The 27,570-nt window shown below is 43.3% G+C and overlaps 1 protein-coding gene across 1 annotated transcript in view; it reads left to right on the plus strand.

Annotated features, from left to right (window-relative positions):
* The window catches only part of LOC147732447 (uncharacterized), an 899,668-nt gene that overhangs the window by 384,080 nt on the left and 488,018 nt on the right, over positions 1-27,570 (plus strand). The window contains exon 6 of the mRNA XM_086956972.1: positions 1,654-1,742. Within this exon, the coding sequence (XP_086813098.1) occupies positions 1,654-1,742 (89 nt within the window). The remainder of the gene's footprint in view (positions 1-1,653; positions 1,743-27,570) is intronic.

Raw genomic sequence — 27,570 nt, forward strand, 5'->3', positions numbered from 1 at the left:
TCCGGATCCAGGCTGACGGCTGGGTATGATTGTAAGGTAAGGACTCTGTCGCTGAATAGTCAGATAAGGCATTAGTGAAGGTAAGTAACTTGTTCATTATGTAGTTTCTTTTTTTTTTGAGTGCGTGTTTGTGGAGATGTGTATTTGTATATTCACTATCGAAGTGTTTGTTTTTATTTCTTGATTCATTTAATATGTTATCAAATTATAAATAAATATATAGAGGCTAATTTACTTCTATTGTGCCATAGACTCGAATATATGAGTTATAGGAAAATAAGGTTATTGAAACATTTTTGCGAGTTCCTAGCTGCAACGTTTTGCGACTCGCAATTAGGAAGTCGCAAAATACGCTGTACCTGTGTATTTCTGGCACATTTAGCGATTCCTAATGGGGTCCCAAGAGACCTACTTCATCAATATTCATGAGGTAGGTCACAATTTTCGACCCACTGGAAATTGCTAAAAACACAAAGATGGTGGCCTGCTGTGGACAGTAGACCACCATGTCTGTGTTTGCTTTTAAATAAAGCAACTTTTTAGGTCAAGCCTGGGCAGCGCAAGCGCTGATCTGCAACACATGCTGTATTCAGGTAGGGACTTGAAGTGCTGCCCAGTCTCCACCCATATTTTTTATTGGCTTGTGCCAATGTCCACTGGAAACTGTGGCTGTTCATTGGTCAATAGGCTTAGTAGTCCCTCCTTAGTACCGACTTGTCTCATTTTGTTACCTCCCATGGCAATACTCCCTCTTACGAGTGTTGTCTCGCTGTAGGCTTTAATTACAGCCTCCGAGCACTATTTTTTCAAATAGCTTTGTCCTGCCTGCCGTTGCAGGCAGGACACGCTCTCTTCTAACGCGTTTCATTTTTGTCTTTATTTTATAGCATGGGCACCGAACACATTTGCAATACAATAGATCTCGCATTTGCGAAAGTTTAAGCTATTGACGTTGTAAATGTTAATGCCTTTTATTTATCTGTTTTAAAAACAACACATAAATAAAAGGCATTTTGATTTGCAATGCCAATAGCTCAAACTCTCGTAAATGCAAGAGCTATTACATTGTAAATGCTTGTTCATTTTTAAATGCAACCTGTTTTCCCTAAAGGAAAAGGTGATGCCTTTCAAAAAGAAAATTGAAATGTTTCAGTTTAATTTTTTAAAAGTAGGCAGTGGCCTATGGGACCACTGCCTTCTCCTAAAAAACGTTTTCGCTACTATTCCCAGACCCCTTCTCCTTTGCGACTGGCTCACCATATACTTGAAGTAGGCGGTAAAATGCGCCTGTTTTGCAACTGCATTCCGGTCGCAAAACATTCATAATCCCCCTGCGACTCTCTATTAGGAAGGAACGCCCTTGACACGCCCTTCCTAATACTGCCTCACAAACCCTATTTTGCGAGTCTGTAATAGGTTACCAACTCTCAAAATAGGGTTTGTACATGCCAAAAGGCTCTTCAGTGTTCGCAAACTGCCCGATTCACCATTCATGACTGCTGAAAATTTGGCCCTTGATTTGAACTACATTTTATTCAACCCAAATTAATTGGATTATTCATCACGAGGTTTGCACCGTCAGGTTTTACATGGTGATGTTGTTTCACATTCCTTAACTGTGGATAACTGAAATTATCTGTTTATGTTTTATAGGAAGGTGATCTTACTATTTATTATGAGATGGAAAAGGGGGAAAAGACTTCTTCCAGGGGTATTGTTGAAGTATGTCCTGACACTCACAGGTATGAAACAAATTAGTCATTGTAATCAATATGTCCTTATTGTTGTGTTTGTTGGCGCTTTCATATATTGAGTATTATCCACAGAAACGGTTGCTTTTCTTATTCAAGTTTTAGTAACATTAGTAAAGGGTTGATGGAATTGGGTTGCTTGTATTTCGAATAGGTACTACAGAAATTTCAACCTACCTATATACTAACATCAAAAATTAACCACCTCTGTATCCTGAAGGTAAGTATACGTAGGGAAGTATAGATGTACTCTTTCACATCTACTTATCTTGATGATATAGTGCAAGTTTATATAGTGGATTCAATAGACAAAGTCTATTTAAAAAAATATTTTGATATCACACCATGAGTGGTTAACATTGCTGAATTTATGTTTTAAGCATCATGAACTCTCATTATGATTTTGCCAGATTTTGATGTGCTGATAATGCAACCCAGAATTGCGATTCTCATATTAACATGACTAGAGAATCTGGATTTCATTAAAGACACGGAGGCTGATATTATGCATTATTCCTTTAATGCAGTCCAAGCAGCCGCTTACATCACAATATTAAAAGGTTCCAGAATAGAATAGCGACACATGAAAGGCATGAGCCATCAGTTCAGTTCAGAAAGCTTTATTCGGTTTGCATAACACAACCATAAAAGCGACAATAGAACAAAAATGCATACAATTATATTTATCATAAAAATTATCATAATGCAAATTTTACAATTGCCCCACTAAGTTAGGAACATTTTAACTATACATTCCATACATTGGCCCCCCAGGTGATGCACCAACAGAGAAACATTATTTAATAAGTACTAAAAATTATTTAAACAATTGCATACAAACTAGTAGCAGCAGATGAAAGGAACTGTTACAATAAAGTGCATAGTGCTAAGAGGTACTTTAACTGGAGCTTTAGCCAGTACTCATTAAAGTGACATATGCCTAGGTAAACATTCTGGTTCTTGCGACATACAATAAACATATTCCCATCCCGAAATAAAGTGTCATGTGCTTAAATACAGTTTCACCAGGGCAGATAATTATAATATTATCGATTTCCTGGCTGCTCTACACTTGAGTATATAAAGTGCAACCCGAAAGCAAATATCTACATTATCAAGGGCACATAGTAACTTCATTGCATCCACTGTTGTACGAACATTATATTTTAAAAAGATAGGCTTCAAGTAAAATTTCCTTAAAAATGTATAAAATTTACAAAAAAGTAAAAAATGTCAACAACTCTGGTGAGAGGTACAGTCACATGGACATGTCGTAGTAGATCTCTCTCCTATTACAGGGACAGATACCAAGTGATGTGCAATCACCAAACTCCGGCGTATTAAAACAAAACGATGTGAGGGTCTAGACACATCGGACATATAAGCCTGAAAACCACTTTTGAGTTCAAGTTGTCTATAAACACAAAAGTCTTTTGGGTCCTGCTTAGTTTCAATCGCTCTCCCTTTTTATATGACAAGAAGGAATCCTTGATTTCCTTCTTAGAAAAGGGGATTGCGTATTCAGACACCTTTAAGATATTAAAATCAAACAGTATACTACACCAATGTATAATATAACTCAACCATGGGATGCGGGAAGCATATTCTAATTTAAGGCAATCTTGGATTATTTTCTGAGTGAACTCTGTCTCACTCTTATGCCAGATCGAGCGCCACAAAAGTAATGGGCGTAAAGCTGCTAGATCCAATATGTAATTAAGGCCGGTTTCTTGATGGATTAAGTCAATAGAAGCCGAAGCCGGGACACTCAGGAGTCGTTTTAAAAACCAGTTTTAATTTTTTTTAAAGTTGGACTGTAGATGAGTGGCCCCATATTCCGGCTCCATACAGGGCTGAGGAAACACATCTGGCGTTATATATGGTTACCATATCCTGTAATCTACGGTCCCCTAATTTGCTTGCAAAACGAAAAATTCCATTTGTGCTCCTTGTCATTTTATGTCTAATGTTTTCTTGCTCGCCTACCCATTTACTATTATATTCGAAAGTGATGCCATGATAACAAAATGATTCTCTCTTTGTAGGAGAAAACGATTATTGTCTCTGCCTTCAATTTTCTCCACTTTTTCAAGTACCACAAATTGCAGTTGAGAGATGTTGTGGTTAGCCTCTAGAAAATGTGTAGCTACAGTAGACTTCAAGTTTTTTGTACGAATATTTGACTTGTGTTCATTCAGTCTCGTCTTTATCTTTCGTTCTGTCTTTCCGACATATGACTTGCCACATGGACATTTAAGCATATAAGTCAGATTCGAACTGTCGCAAGTTGCGTTGACTTTTAGATTGATTTTATTTCCCTTCATAGGATGGGTTATGTGGTTGCCTCTTATTATGCTGTTGCAGTTCCCACACTGTAAACAAGGACGGGTACCTCTGTATTGTTTATGATCCGATGTAGTGTGTTTTAACATTTCACCAAAGTTCCTGTTCCTAGTGAATGCAAAAATGGGAGGATTTTGAAAAGACTGTTGGAAATCAGGTTCCGCTTTGAGGATATTCCAATGACTCTTTATGATCCTTTTGAAGTTGAAACTCGCAGTGGAGTATTTGGACACAATTGTCATTCTGTCTTGTTGAGGTTTTTGTTTGACAGTTAATAGATCTTTTCTTTGCATGTTCTCAACTTTTTGTGCAGCTTGCTGAATCAAGGGTTCTGGATAGTTCCTCTTGCGAAATCTCTCTCCCATTTCTTTGATATTAGCTAAGGCTTTTGTGGGGTCTGACGTGATGCGTTTTGCTCGCATCATCTGAGATACGGGTAAATGTCTCTTTAGTGATTCTTGATGGAAACTCTGATAGTGAAGGGTGTTGTTCTTGTCTGTACCTTTTCTGTACATTTCTGTTTCAATCCTTCCTTCATTTAAATTGATTCGGACATCCAAGAAGGTCAGTGATTTTGTTGAAATTTCCCAAGTGAATTGGATTCTTTCTTCTTGTCTGTTCAGTTCATTCAAGGCTAGTTCTAATGATTCTGGAGTGTTCTTCCATAGAATGAAAACATCATCTATATAACGTACAAACATTTTGAGATTGTTCTTCCACTGTGCTTTATTCAAGATATGTTGAGTTTCGACGATTTCATGAACAGATTGGCGTATACCGGGGCTGCGCTGTTTCCCATGCTCGTTCCAATCAGTTGTTGGTACCATGCGTTGTCATACTTAAAATAACTGTGGTATAACGTGAAGATAGTGAGTTCCATAAGAAAAGTTTGGAGTTTGGGGTCATAGTCTGTCGATAGGATGGCTTCTTCAATTGCTTCAATGCCCGAACCGTGCGGGATAGATGTATACAGAGATTTAACATCTTCTGTGCACAGTACCAAAGGTTCTTGATCGTCTAGGTTTAAAGCATTCAGTTTGGACAGGAAATCCGTGGTGTCTCGAATGTAAGTGACCATGTTCTGGACTGTCGGTTGCATTAGTCTCTCAATGAACTGACCCGTGGGTTCATGGAGACTTTGTCTTGTAGATACAATGGGACGTAGTGGAGGATCAAGTAGGTTTTTATGAATTTTGGGCATCATATAGAATGATGGACTCTTAGGATGTGTGGTTCTCAAAAACTTGCTCGTTCTGTCATTGATAACTCCTTCACTGTGAGCTTTATTAATTAGATTAGTGAGTATCATCTGATATTCGTTGGTAGGATTGTATTCAAAAGGCGCATAAGTGTCTTTGTCACTGATGTGTTCTTGCACTTTTTGTTTGTACATGGTAACATTCATGATAACCAATCCACCTCCCTTGTCAGCTTTTGTACATATGATGTTTTTATTAGCTGATAATCTTTTGAGAATACTCAAGTCTTTGTTAGTCACATTGTTCTTGTGTTTTTTCTGACAGTTGATCTTGGATAGGTCTTGTCTCACTAAAGTTTCAAAAAGATCAAGTGCTTTGTGGCTCGTAGGTGCCATAAATGTACTTTTGGGTCTCAAACCTTTTAATTGATCTTGATCTTCATTTAGTGGTTTATTGGATACTTGATTGAAAAAATGTTGCAGTCTTAATTTTCGCATTAGTTTAAAAAAACTAATTTCCAGTTCTAGAGCATTAGTTCTGGTGGTCGGAACAAAGGATGTGCCTTTCTGTAGTAGTTTCAATTCCTCTTCTTTCAGTGTGTAGTCTGAAATGTTTATGACTAGTTGGTTTTCAATTGTTTCTTCTTCTCCTTTTCTTTTGTGTTCACTTTCTCCTTGTCTTTGGAGGTCACGCTTCTGGTGAGGGGTCCTTCTTTTTCCCCTCCTGAGTCTTTGAGCTCTTGGTGACCTTGTTCTAAAAAAGGAACTTCCGAAACATTAGGAGTTTTTGATGTCGACGGTTCTCCTTCTCTAGATGATTCAGTTTGGAGGTTAGGTTGCTTCTTCGTGGCTTGCTTGCTGATGGATATTGGTCTATTCGACATGTCGCTCCCGGAGGAGGAAGTGTCAGTTTGAGAGGCATATGGACGATTTCTTCTTCGCTGGGCGTACACATCTGCCCATGTGTACACCTCTCCTAGCTTGTAATCAAGCGTATCGCGTCTAAACTTTCGAATCTTCCTCTTGTTTATCTCTTGGGTGTGTCTCTCAATTTGATCTGTCACGTCTTTTAAAAGAATGTCTAATTCTTCTGTTGTTACCATGGAAGACAACTCTTCTGTGATGTCATCTATTTCTTTTTTTAGTTCGTTTAAGATGTCAGATAGTTCTTCTATGATCAATAGTATAAGGACCAACGAACATTTATTAAGAATAGCATACCATTTGTCTCTAAATTTCTGTGAATTCTTGCAAAGAGAAGGTTTCAAAGCAATGCGCAGTCCCCTCGGTATGCGCTGAAGTCTGTGGTATTTAATCAGCGTATTCGCATGTAATTTCTGGTTGACATGTCTCTTGGATAAATACAATAATTGTTTTAAATTCTGTTCTTTTGGTTTTATTGGAAGAAGTCGGGTCGATCTGTTCACCTATGAGGGAATAGATTCTGGAGGCTTCGTCTTCATTGAAGGCGAATATTTCAGCTCTTGCTTCAGTACGTTTTGCTATTTCTTCATATTGCATTGTGAAAATATATTAGCTGTAAGTTTCTTAGTTGAGAAAAAATTAATAATTCCTGTTCTTTGATATGGCGTGCAGACTAATCCGTGACAAGAATAGAAGTATAACAAAATGATTGGTTTGTCGCACAGCAAAGTTCTGTATTAAGGTCAACACACAAAAGTAACAAGCTAGTTAATGTTTATGAGGTTTGCAGCCCAGGTGGCGTCTCTTGTCAAGGACGACCAGTTAGTCAACAGAAGAATGTGCCTCCAATATCCATTGGAGGCATCCCTTGGCGCTCCACTCTAAGAGAGTTCAAATTGTTTCAAAATAAAGATCCATGCAACGTTTCGAATTCGTATATTGTATTCAACACATCAGAAAATTCTTTTTGAATCCATCAACATCCGTTCGTTTCAAATGTCAAATTCATTGAGCGGTATCACAATAACACAAATCACAGTCCAATGCATTTCGGGCTGTATGCCCTTCATCCGGGACAATAGCTAGAAGCAAGACGAAATGAAATCTATAAGTCTCCCACATTGTATGTTAACACTTCATAAAACATGGTAAAAAATAACGGCATCAAAACACATTCAGTGCTCTCCCTTCAAGTGTGTGCATGCAGAAAAATAACATAAAATGAGTCTCACGTGTTATACTTGTAGCTCTCAATGTCAAACAAAATTCTGTGAAAAATGAAAATGAAGGCGCTGTTACTTGCGCGAACATGAAAAAATAACGTGATCTAAAAAACAATAATTTGTTGTTGCTGCTTACTTATTGTACGCAGGACGCGTTCATACAGTGTTCTTGAACGGGTTCTCCTTCCTATCTGGCGCGAAAAAGGTTCGAAGAAATGTCAGCCAATCACAGTGGGTTTAATATAATGGAGACTGGGTTAGTTGGTACGGCTAGGTTTGATACGCTAGATGGTCCGATCACGTGGTCGGGAAACCCACCAATCTGCGGTGGGTGCAGATAGTTTACAAAACAAAACAACGAAGGCTGTCTTACCTGTGCATATCATGGTGAAACAGAAAATATATACAAACCATGTGTCACATAGATGCTGAATATGAATAGATCGACCCATACGAACTATCCAATAGAAATTGACAAGTCATCAGAGATAACACAGAAATTCAATACGCTCATTACTTGAAGTCTTGAAGTCTTGAAGTCTACTGTAGCTACACATTTTCTAGAGGCTAACCACAACATCTCTCAACTGCAATTTGTGGTACTTGAAACAGTGGAGAAAATTGAAGGCAGAGACAATAATCGTTTTCTCCTACAAAGAGAGAATCATTGGATTTACCTACTTAATTCGAGCAAGCCCCATGGGCTTAATGAGCGTATTGAATTTCTGTGTTATCTCTGATGACTTGTCAATTTCTATTGGATAGTTCGTATGGGTCGATCTATTCATATTCAGCATCTATGTGACACATGGTTTGTATATATTTTCTGTTTCACCATGATATGCACAGGTAAGACAGCCTTCGTTGTTTTGTTTTGTAAACTATCTGCACCCACCGCAGATTGGTGGGTTTCCCGACCACGTGATCGGACCATCTAGCGTATCAAACCTAGCCGTACCAACTAACCCAGTCTCCATTATATTAAACCCACTGTGATTGGCTGACATTTCTTCGAACCTTTTTCGCGCCAGATAGGAAGGAGAACCCGTTCACGAACACTGTATGAACGCGTCCTGCGTACAATAAGTAAGCAGCAACAGCGAATTATTGTTTTTTAGATCACGTTATTTTTTCATGTTAGCGCAAGTAACAGCGCCTTCATTTTCATTTTTCACAGAATTTTGTTTGACATTGAGAGCTACAAGTATAACACGTGAGACTCATTTTATGTTATTTTTCTGCATGCACACACTTGAAGGGAGAGCACTGAATGTGTTTTGATGCCGTTATTTTTTACCATGTTTTATGTAGTGTTAACATACAATGTGGGAGACTTATAGATTTCATTTCGTCTTGCTTCTAGCTATTGTCCCGGATGAAGGGCATACAGCCCGAAATGCATTGGACTGTGATTTGTGTTATTGTGATACCGCTCAATGAATTTGACATTTGAAACGAACGGATGTTGATGGATTCAAAAAGAATTTTCTGATGTGTTGAATACAATATACAAATTCAAAACGTTGCATGGATCTTTATTTTGAAACAATTTGAACTCTCTTAGAGTGGAGCGCCAAGGGATGCCTCCAATGGATATTGGAGGCACATTCTTCTGTTGACTAACTGGTTGTCCTTGACAAGAGACGCCACCTGGGCTGCAAACCTCATAAACATTAACTAGCTTGTTACTTTTGTGTGTTGACCTTAATACAGAACTTTGCTGTGCGACAAACCAATCATTTTGTTATTCTTTTTCTTCCCGCAAGCCATGGTATAGGTCTTTGATTTATTAATTAAAAGTTTCCTATCCTTAATAAAATTTACAAATTCATTGATAAGTTGCTGGAGGCCTAAAGGGGTGCCGGAAATTAAAACAGCATTGTCGGCATATAACAGGACAGACACCACTGTATCATCAATTTTGGGTGCATCTGCCGAAATGTTATTTAAAATCGTGGCTATTTGGTTGATAAAAAGGGAGAATAACAGAGGGGCCAATACACACCCCTGCCTTATGCTTCTTTTTACAGAGAAGAAGGGGGTTCGCTCGCCTGTGGGCCCATAACGCACACTGCATGTTAACCTCTCGTATACTCGTGTCAAGAAGAATACTATCTCCTCAAGGGATCCAGATTCAAGCAACACTTTCCATAGCAAGGCATGGTCCACCAGATCGAATGCGCTACTCAAATCAGCAAAGCACAAAAACAAATTACCCTCCTTGGCAACTGTGTACTTGCTGATGAGTAGATCCAAATTTACGCATTGTTCGATCGTGCCTAGACCCTTCCGGAATCCAAATTGGACTGGGATTAGTACTCGGTAATCTATGGCCCAAGTTTCCAGTCTTTTTAAAAGTACCCTGCTCATCACCTTTATAGAGGAGTCCAGCAGTGAAATTGGCCGGTAATTACAGGCCTCTGAGCGTGATCCCTGTTTGTGTAATGGGACGATGATTGACTATGCTCATGTTACAGGGAAATTCCCCATGGCTGCTATATTAAAAATTATTGTAAGGATCGGCGCCCACAAGTCCATCAAATCCTTATATAGGTCTGTCGGAACGCCGTCTGGTCCCGGTGCTTTCCCCCCTTTGCTATTTATCAACCCTTCCCGCACCTCTTCCACCTCGATTAACAGCGGTAGTCTTGGCCACGTGTAATCGTTATCTAAAAATAAATGTAGCACCAACCTATCAGGGTTAAAAATATTAGAAAAATGTTGAATCCATTCGGTGCAATTTACGTAAGATGTTAGTTCGGGGGTACAGTTTTCCTTAAAAAAAGGGCTATTAACAGTTTCCCAAAAAAGTTTGCTGTTTTTAGTACCCGCAGCCATATTTAATTTATCCCAGGCTGCAGTTCTCAATTCATTTTTGTGAGTCAGCAAAATTATTTTGTAACTTTTTCTAAGTTCCTGGATTAACAGTTGATTGCGATGTTTAGATCCTAGCGCCATTTTAAGTTTCTGTAAAGCCTGGGTACATTTAGAGTCAAACCACCTTGTGTCACCCTGTTTATCTACTCTGGGGATATTTGTTAATACTTTCTTAATTACATTATTTATTTCTACAAAATTAGTTAATAGAATTTCAGGTGCAACATCCTTATTTAAGCAACAATCAATAGCATCCCTACATCTGGTGACCACCTCTGCTTGAATCTTTGGTGGATCCACACCAGCCCACTTTATTCTCTTCCCATTGGGCCTAACAGGGACAATATCTACAAGTCGATCCTCGGTGTTAAATATTTTCCCGCCCCAATCTAGTAGTACTATGGAGATACTGTTGTGGTCACTAACCACCTGCTCCGTCAACCAAAGATCAGTGAAAAAGCTATGTTCAGATAGTACAATGTGGACTATATTACTATTCCTATTCCTCCCAGTAAATGTTGGGCATTTAATATGACCTTTAGTCATAGAGCAGTCTAACAGCTCAAGGTCAAATTTTGCCATAAGTGTGTTTATAGCCATGCCATAATCACAATGTAGAAAGTGTAAAATATTGTCATTATTTGTGGAGGAGGTACTATGGGACTTCATAAATCCACAAGAATTAGTTAGTGTCGCTGGGCAAACACGAATATTAAAATCACCCGCCCACAGAATAACAACGAGTTTTCTAGAAAGATTTAATACTCTATCTATTTCCTTTTCTAATGGACCTAATGGTGATTGTCTTTCCTTATTAAAAATGTTGTTATAAAAATGTATTAAGACCAAGTCCTTGCCCTTTGGGAATGTTAGTCTCAGGACTTGGCTATAATTGCCAATAGATGTGTAACTTATAATTTTGCACCCAATTAGTTTTGTTGATATGAGCAGCAATAATCCACCTTTGGCTCTTCCTGTTTGGGAGGGTACAGCATTTAAGCAGAAGGAAGTATAACCTTCCACTACAACTTCTTCGGTACTCCATGTCTCTTGTAGACAGATGAAGTCACTACCATGTCTAGTGAAATCCTGCCAAAAAGGGGTATCCAACTTTCTCTTCAAACCTGCGATGTTCCAGGTTGTTTATGTGTACCATTTGGGCCCTACATGCCCTAGGCCTACCGGACCCCCAATGACCTCTACATTTGAGTCTAAAATTAAACATTTGTTTAACTGCTCGCCCCCGTTTACCAGCCATTCAGCAGGAATTACCGTAACTGGATTACGAATCATACTATCCTCATTATTTCCACCGTCCCTGCTCCCCATATTATCGCCTATGTTAGTAATTATGTTATTTATTTCAGCGCAAACCATTTCAGGGGCACCATTTACTGTCAACTGGTCCGCCTTGTTTGCCTGGGGGTACCCTTTCTGAGACTATATGTCAATCATTATCCTCCATCATAGTCAGACACTCAAATCTGTTAAACAGTGAGATGGGGGGTCGCATCGGGTGAGCTACTCGTAGAAAAGGTAGGTGGTTAATGTTGGGATTAGGTCCCAGCATTCTACGATCAGGTGCTGAGTGATTGGCCCATAAATGTTTATAAAAATATCCCAAAGGTAATGTCATGTTAAACTCTGTAGGTGATGGTGGGGGGGCGTTAAGTAAGGTTGCCTGCGCCCAATTTGGTGACCTGAAACTTATTATCACGCAGTCCCCGCCAAAAGTCTTAGGAGCTGGGCCTATCCATCCCACTCGTTCAGCGCTTAATATGGGGTAATTATAATTATTGGTCATCCAATGGAGGGTTTTATTCTTAAGGATTTCTTGTGTTTCTATTTTCCCTTCTCGCAATTTATGTACATTACAAAGGACCGTGACATAGGCACTGCATTCTGGGGGTAGGTCCACTACCCATGGTGTGTCACTGCGATTCGAAATTCCCGGATGACAGGAACCCTTCCTCTGTTCCGTGCCAGTTTTCCCTGTAGCCCTAACCCCACCTTGGGCAGTTGCCCTTGTCTCCTTAGGTAGAGTATGTTGTGTCCCCTGTGGGACGCCCTTGCTATTGCTCGGTACATTAACCTTATTATTTGGGTCCTCACCAGCAGATGGTGAACCCTTATTTGTATTTGTCGCATTAGTGATCCCCTTGTGTATTAGTTCTAATCTTTCTTTTGCCTTCACGCCATCTTTGTTTATATTTGGAGTGGTCTTTGGCAATGCGCAATTTGAAGTGCATGCTCGTGGCGGCATAAATGACTTGACTCCAGAAGTCTTGCTGCGCTCTGCAATTTTCACTATTTATTCTTCCATAAAGCCCATCCTGGTTTCAATATTTAACATCTTTAGGCAGATAGGCCCTAATAAGGTAGAAAGCAGGGTCTCCATTCGGACCCAAAATCCAGCATTCCCCACCTCTGTGTTATCCTCGGGGGATTGGGCAACTGTAGCATTAGACTGATTCATGCCCTTATCGCCTCTTTGCCCAGCAGGATTTTGTGTCACCTTCCGGTGTGTGTGGCTACCTTTACCCCTTTGTTTATTTGTAAGTTGTTCATTGGTAGCATGTTTCATTTTACTCTTTGCTTTCTGCCCCCTAGTTCGTGCTGGTGGGCTATCAATGTTTACCCTATCCACAGTTACTAATTCGCTACTTGAGTGGACATCTGAACCTTCCAGTACTACCAAGTCATCAGTTCCAGGTGATGGAGAATCTTTATCTGACGGGGGCAACTGCATAGAAGGGGTAGATGAAAGCCTGCTACCCATAAGGGAATGTTCTGTCATCGCCAGATCTTGTTTTAAACTGTTCCCATGGTTTGCGGCCCCAGGAAGTCCTGCATATGAATCCATGAATAAAGATTCAGAGGAGTTGGCCAGAACCATGGATGTAGATACTGATTGAGTAAATGGGAGAATGCTTGGGGGGAGCGAGAGACGTCTCTCGGTGTTCTCTATGGCTGTGGCCACAACCCCTATTGTCTTCTACAGCCTTTTATCAATTGCGGTCAAACTTGGGAGAGGGGTGGTGATAGTTTTCTGCCTAGTTTGCGACCGTGATGAAGCATGATTTGTTTTGCCCATTTTACTAAAGTTCCGAATATGTAGCCTCAGGGACGTATAAACAACCAATACAAATTGCAGTAGTCAATATTAAATGCTCAAATCTATTCCATTACCACTTTGTCCTGATGTGCTCTTAGCAATGGGGTTGTACTGCCAAAGGATGTGGCCCAGCCCGGCCTCGGCCGGCCCCGGCCCGGGCTTAGCCCGGCGCTGACCGCGCGCGGGCCCGTGACGCGGGGCTGTCCGGTATTTGAAGCGCCTCCGGGCGCACAGGTGGCGTGGTGACTTCCGCCGCTGGGGAGCCGTTAAGGAGCCTGGGTCTTGTGGTCCTCTCCTCGGCGGCCGCTCGGCTGGTAGAGAGCGGCGGCGAGAGGACCAACAACGTGGAGAGCTGCCAAATGCCGGGCAACAGGGAAAAGTGAACAAGTCCGAGCCCCCAGAGTTAGAGAAATGAAAGCGGTAACACCCGCTCCGCCGGGGCTGTCCGGTATTTGAAGCGCCTCCAGGCGCACAGGTGGCGTGGTGACTTCTGCCGCTGGGGAGCCGCTAAGGAGCCTGGGTCTTGTGCTCCTCTCCTCGGCGGCTGCTCGGCTGGTACGGAGCGGCGGCGAGAGGACCAACAACTTGGAGAGCTGCCAAATGCCGGGCAACAGGGAAAAGTGAACAAGTCAGAGCCCCCACAGTTAGAGAAATGAAAGCTGTAACACCCGCTCGGCCAGGGTTGTCCGGTATTTGAAGTGCCTCCAGGCGCACAGGTGGCGTGGTGACTTCCGCCGCTGGGGAGCCGCTAAGGAGCCTGGGTCTTGTGGTCCTCTCCTCGGTGGCCGCTCGGCTGGTAGAGAGCGGCGGTGAGAGGACCAACAACGTGGAGAGCTGCCAAATGCCGGGCAACAGGGAAAAGTGAACAAGTCAGAGCCCCCACAGTTAGAGAAATGAAAGCGGTAACACAACAGTCTTCAGGTCTTTAGCTAGTTGTGAAGGCTCTTGAGACATTATAAGAATGTCGTCTAAGTAAATGATTAAACGAATGTCCCTTATTCTTAGAGATGAGGCAACATCTCTCATGACCTTGGTGAAGCACCAAGGGGCAGAGGAGAGCCCGAAGGGGAGAGCCTGAAATTGGTAAAGGTGATTTTTCCTAGACAAATTGAAGAAAGGGTTGGTGGGATTCGGCCATAGGAATGGTGAAGTAAGCATCCTTTAGGTCTACTTTGACTTGTCAGTCTCCATCTAGAGGTAAATCCCTCAAGAGATGGATGCCCTCCATCTTGAAGTGTCTGTAAACCAAATATTTGTTTAGTTCTCTTAAGTTTATGATAGGTCTCCAACCTTTGTATTTCTTTTTTACAAGAAAGAGTGTGCTTACAAATCTTAAAGTTTCTAATGGGACCTCTATTATGTCTCCTTTCTGAAGTATAGAGGAGATCTTCTTCTCTATTATTTTTTGTTGCTCTGGAGAGAGAGGCATGTCTCTTGGGAAAGACGTTTGTAAAGGTATGTGAGTCCAGTCTATCATAAACAATTTAAAGAGTAAACCTTTTGGGTTTTGCGAGGGTTCTTTATCCGCCATGTCAGTTAGTTTTGGATTTATTTTAGTCAAAACGACTCTTTGTCTTTCTGCATTAATGCTAGCGTTGGCATTACCCAGTAGAATTAATCCTCTCTGGCTCCATACCCTGATGAGATTGGTTTTGAGAGGGGTGCCATTGATGTGGCTGTCTTCTGCGGAATCTAGGATTCAGGCTAATGGTCCCAGTACGTCGAGAAGACATCTTTAGTTGAGAATGGCGAGTCATCATTAAGCTCTTTGTTAAAATCAAGGTCCTCATCAGTGTCCAAATCAAGGACAAATTCATCCGAAGGGTCAGGTAAGACATCCTCATTTTCTGAAGCAGAGTCTGAAATATAATGAGCACACCGGTCTTTTGTGCCGCTAGGGACACCCATGTAAGACGTGCCGTGGGGGACACCATCATAATTTGCGCCGCTTTGGGCACTAGAGTAAATTGTGCCGCTAGGGACACCTTTCAAATTTGAGGTGTAGGGACCTCCCTTCATGAATGAGGTGCTACGACCTCCCAACTCATTTGAGGTGCTAGGACCTCCCATGGTGCTCTTAGTATAAGGCTCGGAATAATTACTTTTTTTGCTTTTTTACCCTGGTTAATAACTGGAGGGTTGAGACAAGTTGGCCCTTCATGGAGATCGTCTTGAGAGGGGAGGGGTCTTTTAGAGAACATGCCCTCCTTAAATGTATCTAAAATACAGGATCTCATTTCCTTTTGAATTATGCGAAGTGGTCCTGAGGGAACCACTCAGAACTTCTTGGGTGTTTCAGATTTAATGGGGAAAACATTTGTTCCCCATAGGGGTCAAGGATAATGTCCTTAGAGGATGATGGGAGTTCCTCTTATAGATCGTAAAATTCTTGATAATCTTCATCAAGATCAAGGACATACTCATCAGGTGTATCTGAGGATTCTATATCATTAGATTCGTTATCTCCCATATTGTAAAGAGCATTATGATATTTTGTGCCTCTAGGGACACCCAGATGTTTTGTGCCGCTAAGGAGACCCAGATGAGTTGTGCCGCTAAGGACACCCAGATAAGTTGTGCCGCTAAGGACACCCAGATAAGTTGTGCCGCTAAGGACACCAGGACACCCAGATAAGTTGTGTCGCTAGGGACATCTTGGGAGTTTGAGGTGCGAGGACCTCCATTAGAAGTTGAGATGCTAAGACCTCCTTGAATTGATGAGGTGCTTGGACCTCCTATATTGCTCTTATCAATGTTTTTACTTTTCTTAAGTCTTTTAACCCTTAATTGAGTGATCTTGTCAAAGTAGAGGTTTGGAATTGCTGAGATTTTTTCCTCATCACGGAGGGACCTTTTAGAGGACATTATCTGACTTCAGGTCTCAAACATGTAAATGTATAGGCATTTATATAGCGCACTACTTACCCGGAGGGTCCCAAGGCGCTTCGACCGCTGCGAAACCCTTCCTGGCTTCCCTGAGAGATGGTCCCTTAATGGGTATCTCCAGGGTGAGACCAGGCATCCCCGGCGGTCTGGTGGGGCCGTTAGTAAGGATGAGGCAAGCTAATGCCCAGAGTTGCCGAGTGTGATCGCTGATCAGAGTGGGCACCGAGGCGAGAGAATTATCGAGTCTGCTGACCCTGGTCCAGAAACCTGCCGCGCCGGGAATCGAACCCTGGTCCCGGGCCGTCCTCTGCTCTCGGGTCTGCCGCCTCTAACCAGTGAGCCACACTACCTCACATGCAGGACCTCAATTCCTTATGAAGGATTTTTTGCAGGGCTTCGTTGTCTATGTTAGGACTAGGGCTAGAAGCCTTGTCTGAGTCAGAGTCAGACATGGTATATAGGAAATATTAACTTGTAAAAAGTGGTAAAGCCCTTTAATGAAAGATAATTAGGGAGGATTTCCCTTATTAATAGTGACAAGGTTTATAGATGAAGGAATGTCAAGAGAATAATTCCTCTCTTATTATAATTAATTGTGTTATAGAATGTTGAAAAGGCCATTCAAATGAGGATTTCCTGCTAAAACCCACCCCTTTTTTATTTTTTATAAGTTTGTAAAACAATAATAACTTGCGGATGAAATCCGAAATAGTAAAAGGTAGCGATACAGAGCCACGTTGGAGTGCACAGCCTGCATCGGTGGAAAGAGGTGAAAAACAGGAGTTAAACGAAGACATTAGGTAAGCTCATTATGGCATGAGGAAGTTGAACAAGGATGAAATTGAAGAATAATCGTTTACACAAAAAACAAAATATTAAGGTTCGATTAAACATCTAAAAATCTTTAAATATATTCAAACATTAGAAATAGTACATAAGCTGAAAGATAAGGCAGGTTAATTGGGTCAGTCACGCAAGGATGGGACTAGGGAAGAGGGTGTAGGGAGATCTCAGTAAATTAGAGATTGGTTTAGGGGCATTAGGAAGGGGGGTGTGGTTAAGCCACACACTACAGAACTTCACAATAGAGATAAAAATGAAAATGGTAATGAAGCAAAATGAACTTATCTACTTGGAACCGCATTTAAAGGAGGCAGATTGTTGATGGCTCATGCCTTTCATGTGTTGCTATTGTTCTATTCTGGAACCTTTTAATATTGTGATGTAAGCAGGTTGCATGGACTGCATTAAAGGAATAATGCATAATGTAGCCTCCGTTCTTGTAAATGGAAGCCAGAATCTTTAATTCATGCCAGTATCCTTGCACCAAAAATCCGGCAATCATGCAATGTGTCCCTGGATTGAGGAATAGTCACATGATTTTTCCTTATTCTAGGTACTACTCTAGCATTAGTTTTTACCTGTATCGGGGGTTAAAGCCTCAGACATTTCCCACCTGATCCGACCGGGGCAAAAATGTCAATGGGGACAGAAGTTGAAGTTCGTGGGTAGGGGCGTTAAGGCAGGGTAGGGTCAGTCTGGGGTTGCGTTTTTTTACTCTGGGTGCGTAGTGGTTTACTCACCCCTGGGCATCCGTGAGTGACTCACAGCTGTTTTTCCTCGGGAAAGGGTCAGAGGGTAGTGATCCACTGTAGATTCTGTCAGTGACCTGGGGCCTCCTTCTTTTGTTAGGTATGAACTCACACCTGGCATCGCAGTTCAGGGGAGGAGTAGAGAAGGTGGAAGGTAGTCTGCTCTCCCGTGGAGGGGTTGAGGCTGACAGTGTGTCTGTGCTGCAGCTTCTGGATATACTGGTTGCGTACTTGCATCAGACCTTGCTGATGGGGGGACTGGGGAAGACCTGTTGTTGATTGGGAGATCACTGTGGAGCTCCTTTGGTGCTGCGAGGTTCAATAGGAGCTCCCCTTTGCTCTTGCCTGCCCCTCTTCTTGCAGTGTTTTCCGAGTTGTGCAGCTTTACCCAGTAAAACCATGCCCCTTGTCACCATGACTTGAATTACCAGGTTTGGGATTTGAAGACCCAGTGATTTTTGGCCCAGAGGCACCAAGCTACTCAGAATTTCCTTGGGTGGTGTGACCATGGGGATACTGCTCCAGGCCACTCGTAATGATGGCCATAGTCTTTTTTCTTAAGATGAAGACATTTGTTTTGATATGCTAAATGCATCCCATCATTGTGCAGTCTATTGAGCTGAAGCAGTGCTGATAATGACATGACTGACCACCGTTCTTTTTTATTTTCAGTTTTTTAATGTATCTTTTAATTGACTTGCCAAACTTTACAAGCATATGCGTTGGGCATATACAATTAATAGGCACAGAAAACATCTTTCTCAACGTTTCCTCCCATATTCCGGCATTCATATAATTGACAAAGATTATGCATTTACAGGTTCTTCTCTACGATTTTGTGCCACACGTAGATCAGTCTATCAGCACCTCTTTGCTTTAATCTGCTGTATCTCCTCTATATTGGGCCCACTTCTCCCAATTCTTTTGGAGTTTCTGAGGGCAGCCCCCTGGTTTTGTATATTGAGTAATCAAGGATGCTAGAGATATCCATCTCCATTGCTGGGGGAGGCTGGGTTTCTCCAGTTCTGTGCAGTATCTCTTTTGGCCAACACCAGACTCTACCTTTGTCTCCTCTAATGAAATGTTTAACTGGGCTATCTTGGGTCTGATTTGATCAGGTGGCCCAGGTCTGTCTGTAGTGTGTTAAACAGGGGTTCCAAGTAAGACCTACTGATCCTTAAATGACCAAACTATTTGATACTTCTGCTCGGCACTTGAGGCAGTTCAAGACCAGGCTATGCTGCATTATCCACAATCAGTGCGATGTTAATTCCATCCTATTTAGGTATATAAATTGCAGAATTTTGGAATTATAGCATCTTCTCTCGGTGCCATAAAGTCAAACATCCATCCTTCGTCTTATAGGGCTTCTATTTATGCTTCCCAGGTTCCCCTAAATTTGTGGAAAATGTCTGGGGTGTTAACGCCTAGGGTTTTATAATCTGAGAGGTACGGTGTCTGTGGCAGTTAAGCCATTGTCATTTTTACTTTGTTTGCATATAACATGATCTATCTGCCTAATGTATCTGTCCATGCATGGGTTATTTGGAGTAGGAGGTTCCGAATAATTAGTATGGCAACTCCTCTGTATCATCTATGAACCTGAGTGGTAGGTGGATGTTTAGCTTTTCCGGAATAGACATCAAAAGTCATTGCCTGCATGGTGTGTTTCTTGAAGCATAAGGATATAGGCGTTGTACTGCTTTGCTTTTTTTAAAGGCTGTTCCTCTATTTATTTTGTTAAATAAGCAATTTTCAGTCCATGTGAGGCATTTTAAGCTTTTATGAGGGCTGTCTAGACACATCCGGTCAATGGTTTCTGCTTGTAAATGGTTTTGGGAAATCTGCATTTCAGTGTGGCATGTGATGTAAGCTAATTCAAAGATTTACTGTCAAATATTTCCGTCTACCCTCCACGTGTTTATAAATCTGAAGCAACTGTGGAATAAACACACACTGCTGGTCCTACCTCCAGGAGGACAACAGATCATGTACATGCCTCTTGTCCGCCCTGTTTGATTCCGTTTAACTGCACTAATCGTATCTCAAGGGCATTACCTGGTTCAAACTGAGTGCTGATATTATTAGTCATTTACTAATAACTGTAGGTTCTATGCTGTGCACAAAAGCTAAGTAACTGTGAACCCTCCCTCCATCTCCAAGCTGTGCTCCTCTCAAAATAAATGTGTAAAAGTTGTGCATCAAGGGTAGGTGGGTGTTATTTTCTCAAGGGGGTTGTAGCGCGAGGGATAAGGATTCTCAGAAGATCGTTCTTTGGACCAATGGTATTTTGCAAGTCTGAGGCAGGCTATGCTACCATATCTTTATTTTTTCTACTCTTTCCAGTGTCTTTGAGTTAGGCTCTAGCTGTTCTTCAGTTTCAGAGAGAGTTGAGTTTAGTGTCCACTGGACTCCTCAATGGTCTGACTTGGCGGTGTTTTTTTTCTTGTTGCAGCGATTCAGACTAGTTTTTTGTCTCTGAACTGTATTCGATCTAGTGGTTGTGGTCAGCCAGGCTACATGTCAGACCTACTGTCAAGTTTTCTTGTGTAGACCGTGAAGATTAAAATCCAAAGGGATTTTTGTAGGATTGTTCCTTCTTCCTGGGATATTTTACCGTCTTCTTCTCTGACGGTATAATTCATAGGCACTCTTTAAGGTTTAGGCCACTCAACCACTGTTCCACTGGTTTGGGTTAAAGCCCTCTGTGCTTTCTGAGAAGCCTTCAAAATGTAAGTTATTTCTTCTTATGCATCCTCACACATCTTGCACCCGACCTTCTAGCAATTTGGTTGTAGCAGACAAACTGCTGACTGTGCTTTGTTATGATTTTTCACTATTGTTAAATTTCAGATGCTCTTCCTTCAGCTTCTGCGATTGTCAACTGCCTTTCTATAGTCTTGGCAGAGTAATGGCCCTCCTGAATTATGGCATCAAGGGCTTGCCTAGAGGCCTGGATAGCCTATATGAATGTGTTTGTGTATTTGTTGGTCCACTTGGTCCCCAAAACTGCCCCGTCCATCTATCAGGTGGCTGTTTTATGCCTAGTTCCGATAGAGGTGTTAGACTGCCTACATGTACCCAGTGTGCCTTTTTAGGGCCTTGATTGAATTTCTCTGTTACCATAAACAAGTGTTCTCCCAACACGGAAATCAAGTTATGCTAAACTGGGTATATGATGGCACCATAGCTGCTCAGGAGGTTTAGGCGTGCACAGCAGTTCTTTCTGACCTCTCTTCGTCTCATCCCGGGTCTCTAGGCTGATTCGGTTTCTTCCACAGTAGCCTTGGAGCTGGCCTCAGCGACGCACTCTTATTCAACTCTGGCTCCGATCCAATAAGGTTCTCCTCCTGTCAGGCCTTACCCTCTTCTGTTCTAAATAGGCCTGAATCAGAGCATCTGATGGCCTCTAACTGGTTCAGGGTCTAGAGGTATGTTGCCTCATTGTCATCTTGATCCTCTGTTGTATGTTTAAATGCACCAAGGTTGCAAGTTGTTCCAGTTATCTTTTGGAGCGGAATTAAATTGCATCTGCCATTGTGGCTCAGTAAGCCACACCTCCTTTTATTTTCAATGTTATTTTATATTTCAGTGAAAAAAGTTAAATTGCGGAAGCAATTAAGCCTCAATCCCGTTTTGATATTGTTCTCAACTTTTAAAAATACATACATGCATGAATTTGTTTTTCCATTTGAGACCTTTACCCAAAAACTGATGCTAAATACACTGCTTTTTTGTGGTTTTACAGACTTCAGGTGCCTATTGTAGCATGTCAGTGTGGCCTAATATGAAATTTAGACCTTCTACTGTTAATAATGCTGTTTTCAGCAATCTCTCACACTTCTGGCAAAGGGTGAAATATCGACCAATCTGAGTATTTCTATAAGCATGTTCATACCTACTCCATGTCTCTGCTCACCTTCCTAACCCACTTTTCCCCAAAGCGATTACAGGAAGGCATGTGCCTTTTAGCAGTCTGAGTCTTTGGGGAACTGTGGCTTGCTGATGTAACAACCAGGCTTGCTTCTTTTGTTTCGTTTCTACTTTCATAATTTTCAGTTTCCAGGTCAGGGACAAAGAACACCTTGTTTTCTTCAAACTTCAACTTGCATCTCTTGTTTTTTGCTTCTACTTTTATACTTTTTTCAGTTGCCAGTTACCTTACTTTCTTAATACTTAAATGCAGATTTTATCTTCATACTGTAAACTTGGCATCCTTTTTAGGTCTCGCTTATGCAGCGCATGCTGCATAGGAGGAGACCTTTAGTAATCGATTCAGTTTTTGGCCCCAAAACGTGCACGTGTTGCACTGCTTTCAATGGCAACGCGTGCACGTTTGGCGATTCCCTAGTGGGAGCGAGTTCCTGCTCGCTCCTGTAAGGTAAACAGGTGCAGGCCCCCTCCACTCTCCCCTCCCCCTGCTGCCAGCGCAGGCGCAACTTGTTTCAATTAGCTTAGTAGCCAGCTTGTCTCTTTAAACAATGGTGTAGGAAGGCTCTTCTCACGCTCAGCTGTTTTTCCTATTTATTTACTTGCCACTCATCACACCGCACTTCAACTTCAAATCGAGCGCAATGCCTCAATACTTTACTAGTAATCAATTACACTTTATAGGCTGCCTGCCTCCTTAACATCAATCTCGGAATTACCTTTCATTATTGTGACAGCCCGGCTTTAATATCTATTTATTTACTTTTCTAGCATTAACGGCATGGCACAATTTAATTTTGTGGCATACGTCAAAGGCTACAAAAGCGTAAAAACAAAATGCTCAAAATACTTGCGCTGGTTCCTAAAGCCACTGGGTAATGTAATTTAAATAGTAAGTCTTAAGGACAGGGTGCTGTACCATGGGCTGTTACTAGGTGTCCCTGAGATACCTTGTAACAGCCTGTGGTACTACACGCTTTTCATAAGACCTAATATTGGAATTCAATTACCCAGTGGCTGTACGAACGAGCGCAAGCAATTGCGAGCATTTTATTGAGGTTTTTGTAGCCTTTGCGATAAAAAAAATTCCAACTTGCTTCTTTCTTAAGTCACTGTGTAATACAATGCCCATACTAGGTCTTAAAGAAAGGGTGCACTTGCTGTTCATGGTAACAAGACATGCATTTCGGAGCTCCTTCATCTCTGGTTTCTCGTTACAAAGATGTGTTGCTGATGACCCATTAACAACAATTAATGTAAAGAAATGCATACACTACATTAGTTCCTTCTGATCTAGTGGCTTCTTTTGGCTCAGTTGATAACAAGCGCAACAAACATCATTTGGGAAACTCCTCTGAGGCGGAAAGCCGGAGGACGGTACTTTCGTTTATTTTAAAAAAATTCACTTGTATCTTTGTGTTCTGGCCATTTTAACCTCACCTGCACTGAAAAGCGCTGCCCTCACGCGCCTAGCAGACCCTCTGAGGCACTCCTGAGACAGCGGCAACCAGCGCTGAGACAGGATTCACAAACTCACCGCCATCGCGGTTCGAAGGCGAGCCACGCCCCCTGCGAGGCCACGCCCACCCAGGATCCCTTATAAACGCTGATCGCAGCGCAACAAACATCATTTGGGAAACTCCTCTGAGGCGGAAAGCCGGAGGACGGTACTTTCGTTTATTTTAAAAAAATTCACTTGTATCTTTGTGTTCTGGCCATTTTAACCTCACCTGCACTGAAAAGCGCTGCCCTCACGCGCCTAGCAGACCCTCTGAGGCACTCCTGAGACAGCGGCAACCAGCGCTGAGACAGGATTCACAAACTCACCGCCATCGCGGTTCGAAGGCGAGCCACGCCCCCTGCGAGGCCACGCCCACCCAGGATCCCTTATAAACGCTGATCGCAGCGCAACAAACATCATTTGGGAAACTCCTCTGAGGCGGAAAGCCGGAGGACGGTACTTTCGTTTATTTTAAAAAAATTCACTTGTATCTCTGTGTTCTGGCCATTTTAACCTCACCTGCACTGAAAAGCGCTGCCCTCACGCGCCTAGCAGACCCTCTGAGGCACTCCTGAGACAGCGGCAACCAGCGCTGAGACAGGATTCACAAACTCACCGCCATCGCGGTTCGAAGGCGAGCCACGCCCCCTGCGAGGCCACGCCCACCCAGGATCCCTTATAAACGCTGATCGCAGCGCAACAAACATCATTTGGGAAACTCCTCTGAGGCGGAAAGCCGGAGGACGGTACTTTCGTTTATTTTAAAAAAATTCACTTGTATCTCTGTGTTCTGGCCATTTTAACCTCACCTGCACTGAAAAGCGCTGCCCTCACGCGCCTAGCAGACCCTCTGAGGCACTCCTGAGACAGCGGCAACCAGCGCTGAGACAGGATTCACAAACTCACCGCCATCGCGGTTCGAAGGCGAGCCACGCCCCCTGCGAGGCCACGCCCACAACATTGCCATAAATGTGTCGGCCACACAAGCGCAGCGGACGAGCGCAGCGGGAGCGCCGTTTGCGCGCCGAAGGCGCGCTTAAGGCAAGCTCGTCTGCGCCTCGGCAGCGCCCGGTGCGCCACCCGCGGCCTCGATCCCCCCGTCCACCAGTAGCTCTCCACACTTGACGCGTGAGGCTCTACTCCTCCTTAAAGACTTCGCTCACAATGGACAATTGTCCTTCCAAGACACCGCCTATCCTCTGCACGATTTTGCGCGCAAAGGCTTATTTACTGGTGGCTTGCTGAATGTGAGGTCCCTGCCCAAACATGCTCACAAAATCGCCCAGCTCATAGATAATCATCATCTTGATGTCTTATTCCTGACGGAAACATGGACCCACTCCGACTGCAATATAGAACTGGACTGGGCTTGCCCACAAGACTTCAAAATCCTGCATCTCCCACGACCTAAGGGGCGGGGCGGTGGTGTCGGTGTAATCTATAGAGCATCATGGTCAGCAAAAACTATTGCCATGGACCCAGTGGTCGGGACCGAAATACTCGGCCTTTCCATCGACTGTCACCTTGGTACTACCTTTACGGCGGTGATTTGCTACCGCCCGCCGGGAGCGTTTAATTCTACTCAGCAGCAGTCGCTCCTCACCACCCTCACCAATATGGCTACCTCTCACAACAACCTGATTGTTTTGGGCGATTTCAACCTCTGGCCCAACGGCAGCCTAGACTCTGCACTCAACAATCTCCTACTTTCTTGTGAAGGAATGGGACTTTCCCAGCTAGTGAACAAACCCACACACGCAGCAGGGCACCAGCTCGATTTAATCTTTTCCTCCCCCCAGCTAGCACTTCTGAGCGACATTCTGCCAATGTGCTGGACTGATCATGCACTTATCAAATTTTATATAGTAGGTAGCAGGTCTTGCAGACCGGCATTCCACGGTCATGTACCCCCGTACAGAGACTGGAAGGCTCTGGACAAACTCAGACTGAATGGCCCAGTATTTGATGTAGAAGACACTTTCTCCATTACGCAACCAGTTGAGGCCAACTACCTATCCCTTTGCACAAGGATTTCCAGCACCTCGGAACGCCTCGTCCCTCTGAAAAAGGGCAAACCACAGAGACGAGCACCGGCCCCATGGTTTGATGACTCCTTAAGAGCTCTCAAACTAGCATGCAGACAAGCAGAGAGAAAATGGAGGCAGGGTTACTCTGACACTCATAAAACCCTCTGGAAAGCAAACCTCCGGGAGTATAAAACTGCCATCGCCCATAATAAGGCCAAACATTATTGCTCCATCATAACCAACGCCACGAACAGCTCAAAAAGTATTTTTCAAATACTCAAAAACCTGACCAACCCGGACTGTGTCACCTCTACACAGCCTCCTACCCAAGCCCTCTGCGACAATCTTGCTGTGTTTTTCATTAATAAAATAAACACCATTATTCACAACCTGAAAACACCCCCCTCTTCAGAAACTTCTAACACGCTGAGACCAGACACCAGCTCGCGAAACTTGTCGTCTCCAGGCTCTGTCCTTTTGGCTAGACTGGGGGAATTTCCTCCAATCCCGGCCTTCGAGTTTGAAAGACTTGCGCTTGGTATCACCTCGGGTTCTCCACTCGACCCCCTACCTCCAAAAGTCTGGAAAAATTTTGGTAATGAACTTTTTGACACCATGCGCCTAATATGCAATCAGTCTTTGCACAGTGGCTTTGTCCCAACCCCTTGGAAACAGGCACTAATCACCCCTCTCTTAAAGAAACCCTCCCTGAGCCCAGACTGTCTTTCCAACTACCGACCCATCTCTCTGCTGCCTTTCCCAGCGAAGGTCGCCGAACGTTGGGTCAGTTCGTGCCTGTCCGCCCACCTAGAACAAAACAACCTTCTTGACGATCACCAGTTCGGGTTCCGTCCTGCCCACGGCACCGAAACAGCAGTCTTAACTGCCATGGAGGATCTTCGCATGTGTGCAGACAGGGGCCAGCCAGTGGCATTGATACTGCTGGACCTGTCTGCCGCATTCGACACGGTTAACCATGGTAGGCTGCTGCAGAGACTTGGGGAAGTGGGAGTGGAAGGCACTGCATTGCTCTGGTTTCATTCCTATCTCCGGAACAGAAGACAGGCTGTCTCTCTTCCCCCTTTTCAATCCGCCTTTGCAACAGTACCCCAGGGAGTCCCTCAGGGCTCCTCCATCAGCCCCATCCTTTTTAATGTGTACCTCATCCCGCTAATCAAATTGATCCAATCCTTTGGGATCAAAACAATAAATTACGCGGATGATACACAGCTCATCCTCTCGTGGGAAGGTGAAGATGCCATTCCTTTCTCAACCTTCCACGACTGCCTAAGAGAGACGGCTGGATGGCTACACAGAAATTCCCTCCAGTTCAACTCCGCGAAAACGGAGGTCCTATTTTGCTCAGGCACTAAGATACCCCGTCAGTTTCCGAATGAATTTTGGCCCCCGGAGTTTAGAGACAAACCTCTGCCAGTTCCTTCGGTGCGCAACCTGGGAGCCATGCTGAACAACAAATTAAGTATGGAAACCCAGGTGACGAAAACTGTGGGGATCTGCACAGCCCTGCTTCGATCACTGCGGAAAATCATGCCTCTCCTCCTGGCACAAGCCAGGGCGTCGATAGTCAGGTGCACGATACTCAGTCGCCTTGACTATTGCAACGCCCTGCTCCTGGAGTCTCCAGTCACAATGATGGACCGACTACAGCGAATTCAATCTGCCGCCGCCAAGCTGGCTCTTGGCTGGTCGAGGAGGGCCTCAGCCACAGCAGCTCTGGCTGAGCTACACTGGCTACCCTTAAAACAACGAGTGGCCTTCAAGTCCCTCTGCATTGTCTTTAAGGCTCTGCACGGACTTGGACCCAAACCTCTGCAAACCCTGTTTCTGTGGTACACTCCTGCCAGAGACCTACGTTCATCCTCTGCCTGTCTGGTAAAGGTACCCAGATTTAACAGAACCAGAACAGGGGGCAGATCCTTCAGTGTGGCAGCGGCCAAGCTGTGGAACAGCCTGCCCACTGACATACGTCACATATCACAGCTTCTTCCATTCAGGAGACGTATCAAGACCTGGCTCTTCCCCAAATAAATTGTCTGTCTGACTGTTCTCCCGGTTAACCGTTAACAGAGTAATTTCCAGCGCCAGGAAGCCTGCAAGGTGTCAGTCGCGCTTTACAAATTCTCAAAATAAATAATAATTATCCAAGGAAAGCACAACTGCATACAGTGCGGTTTAGCTGGAG

Source organism: Lissotriton vulgaris, chromosome 2_1, assembly GCF_964263255.1.
Source record: "Lissotriton vulgaris chromosome 2_1, aLisVul1.2, whole genome shotgun sequence".
NCBI classification, from domain to species: Eukaryota; Metazoa; Chordata; class Amphibia; order Caudata; family Salamandridae; genus Lissotriton; species Lissotriton vulgaris.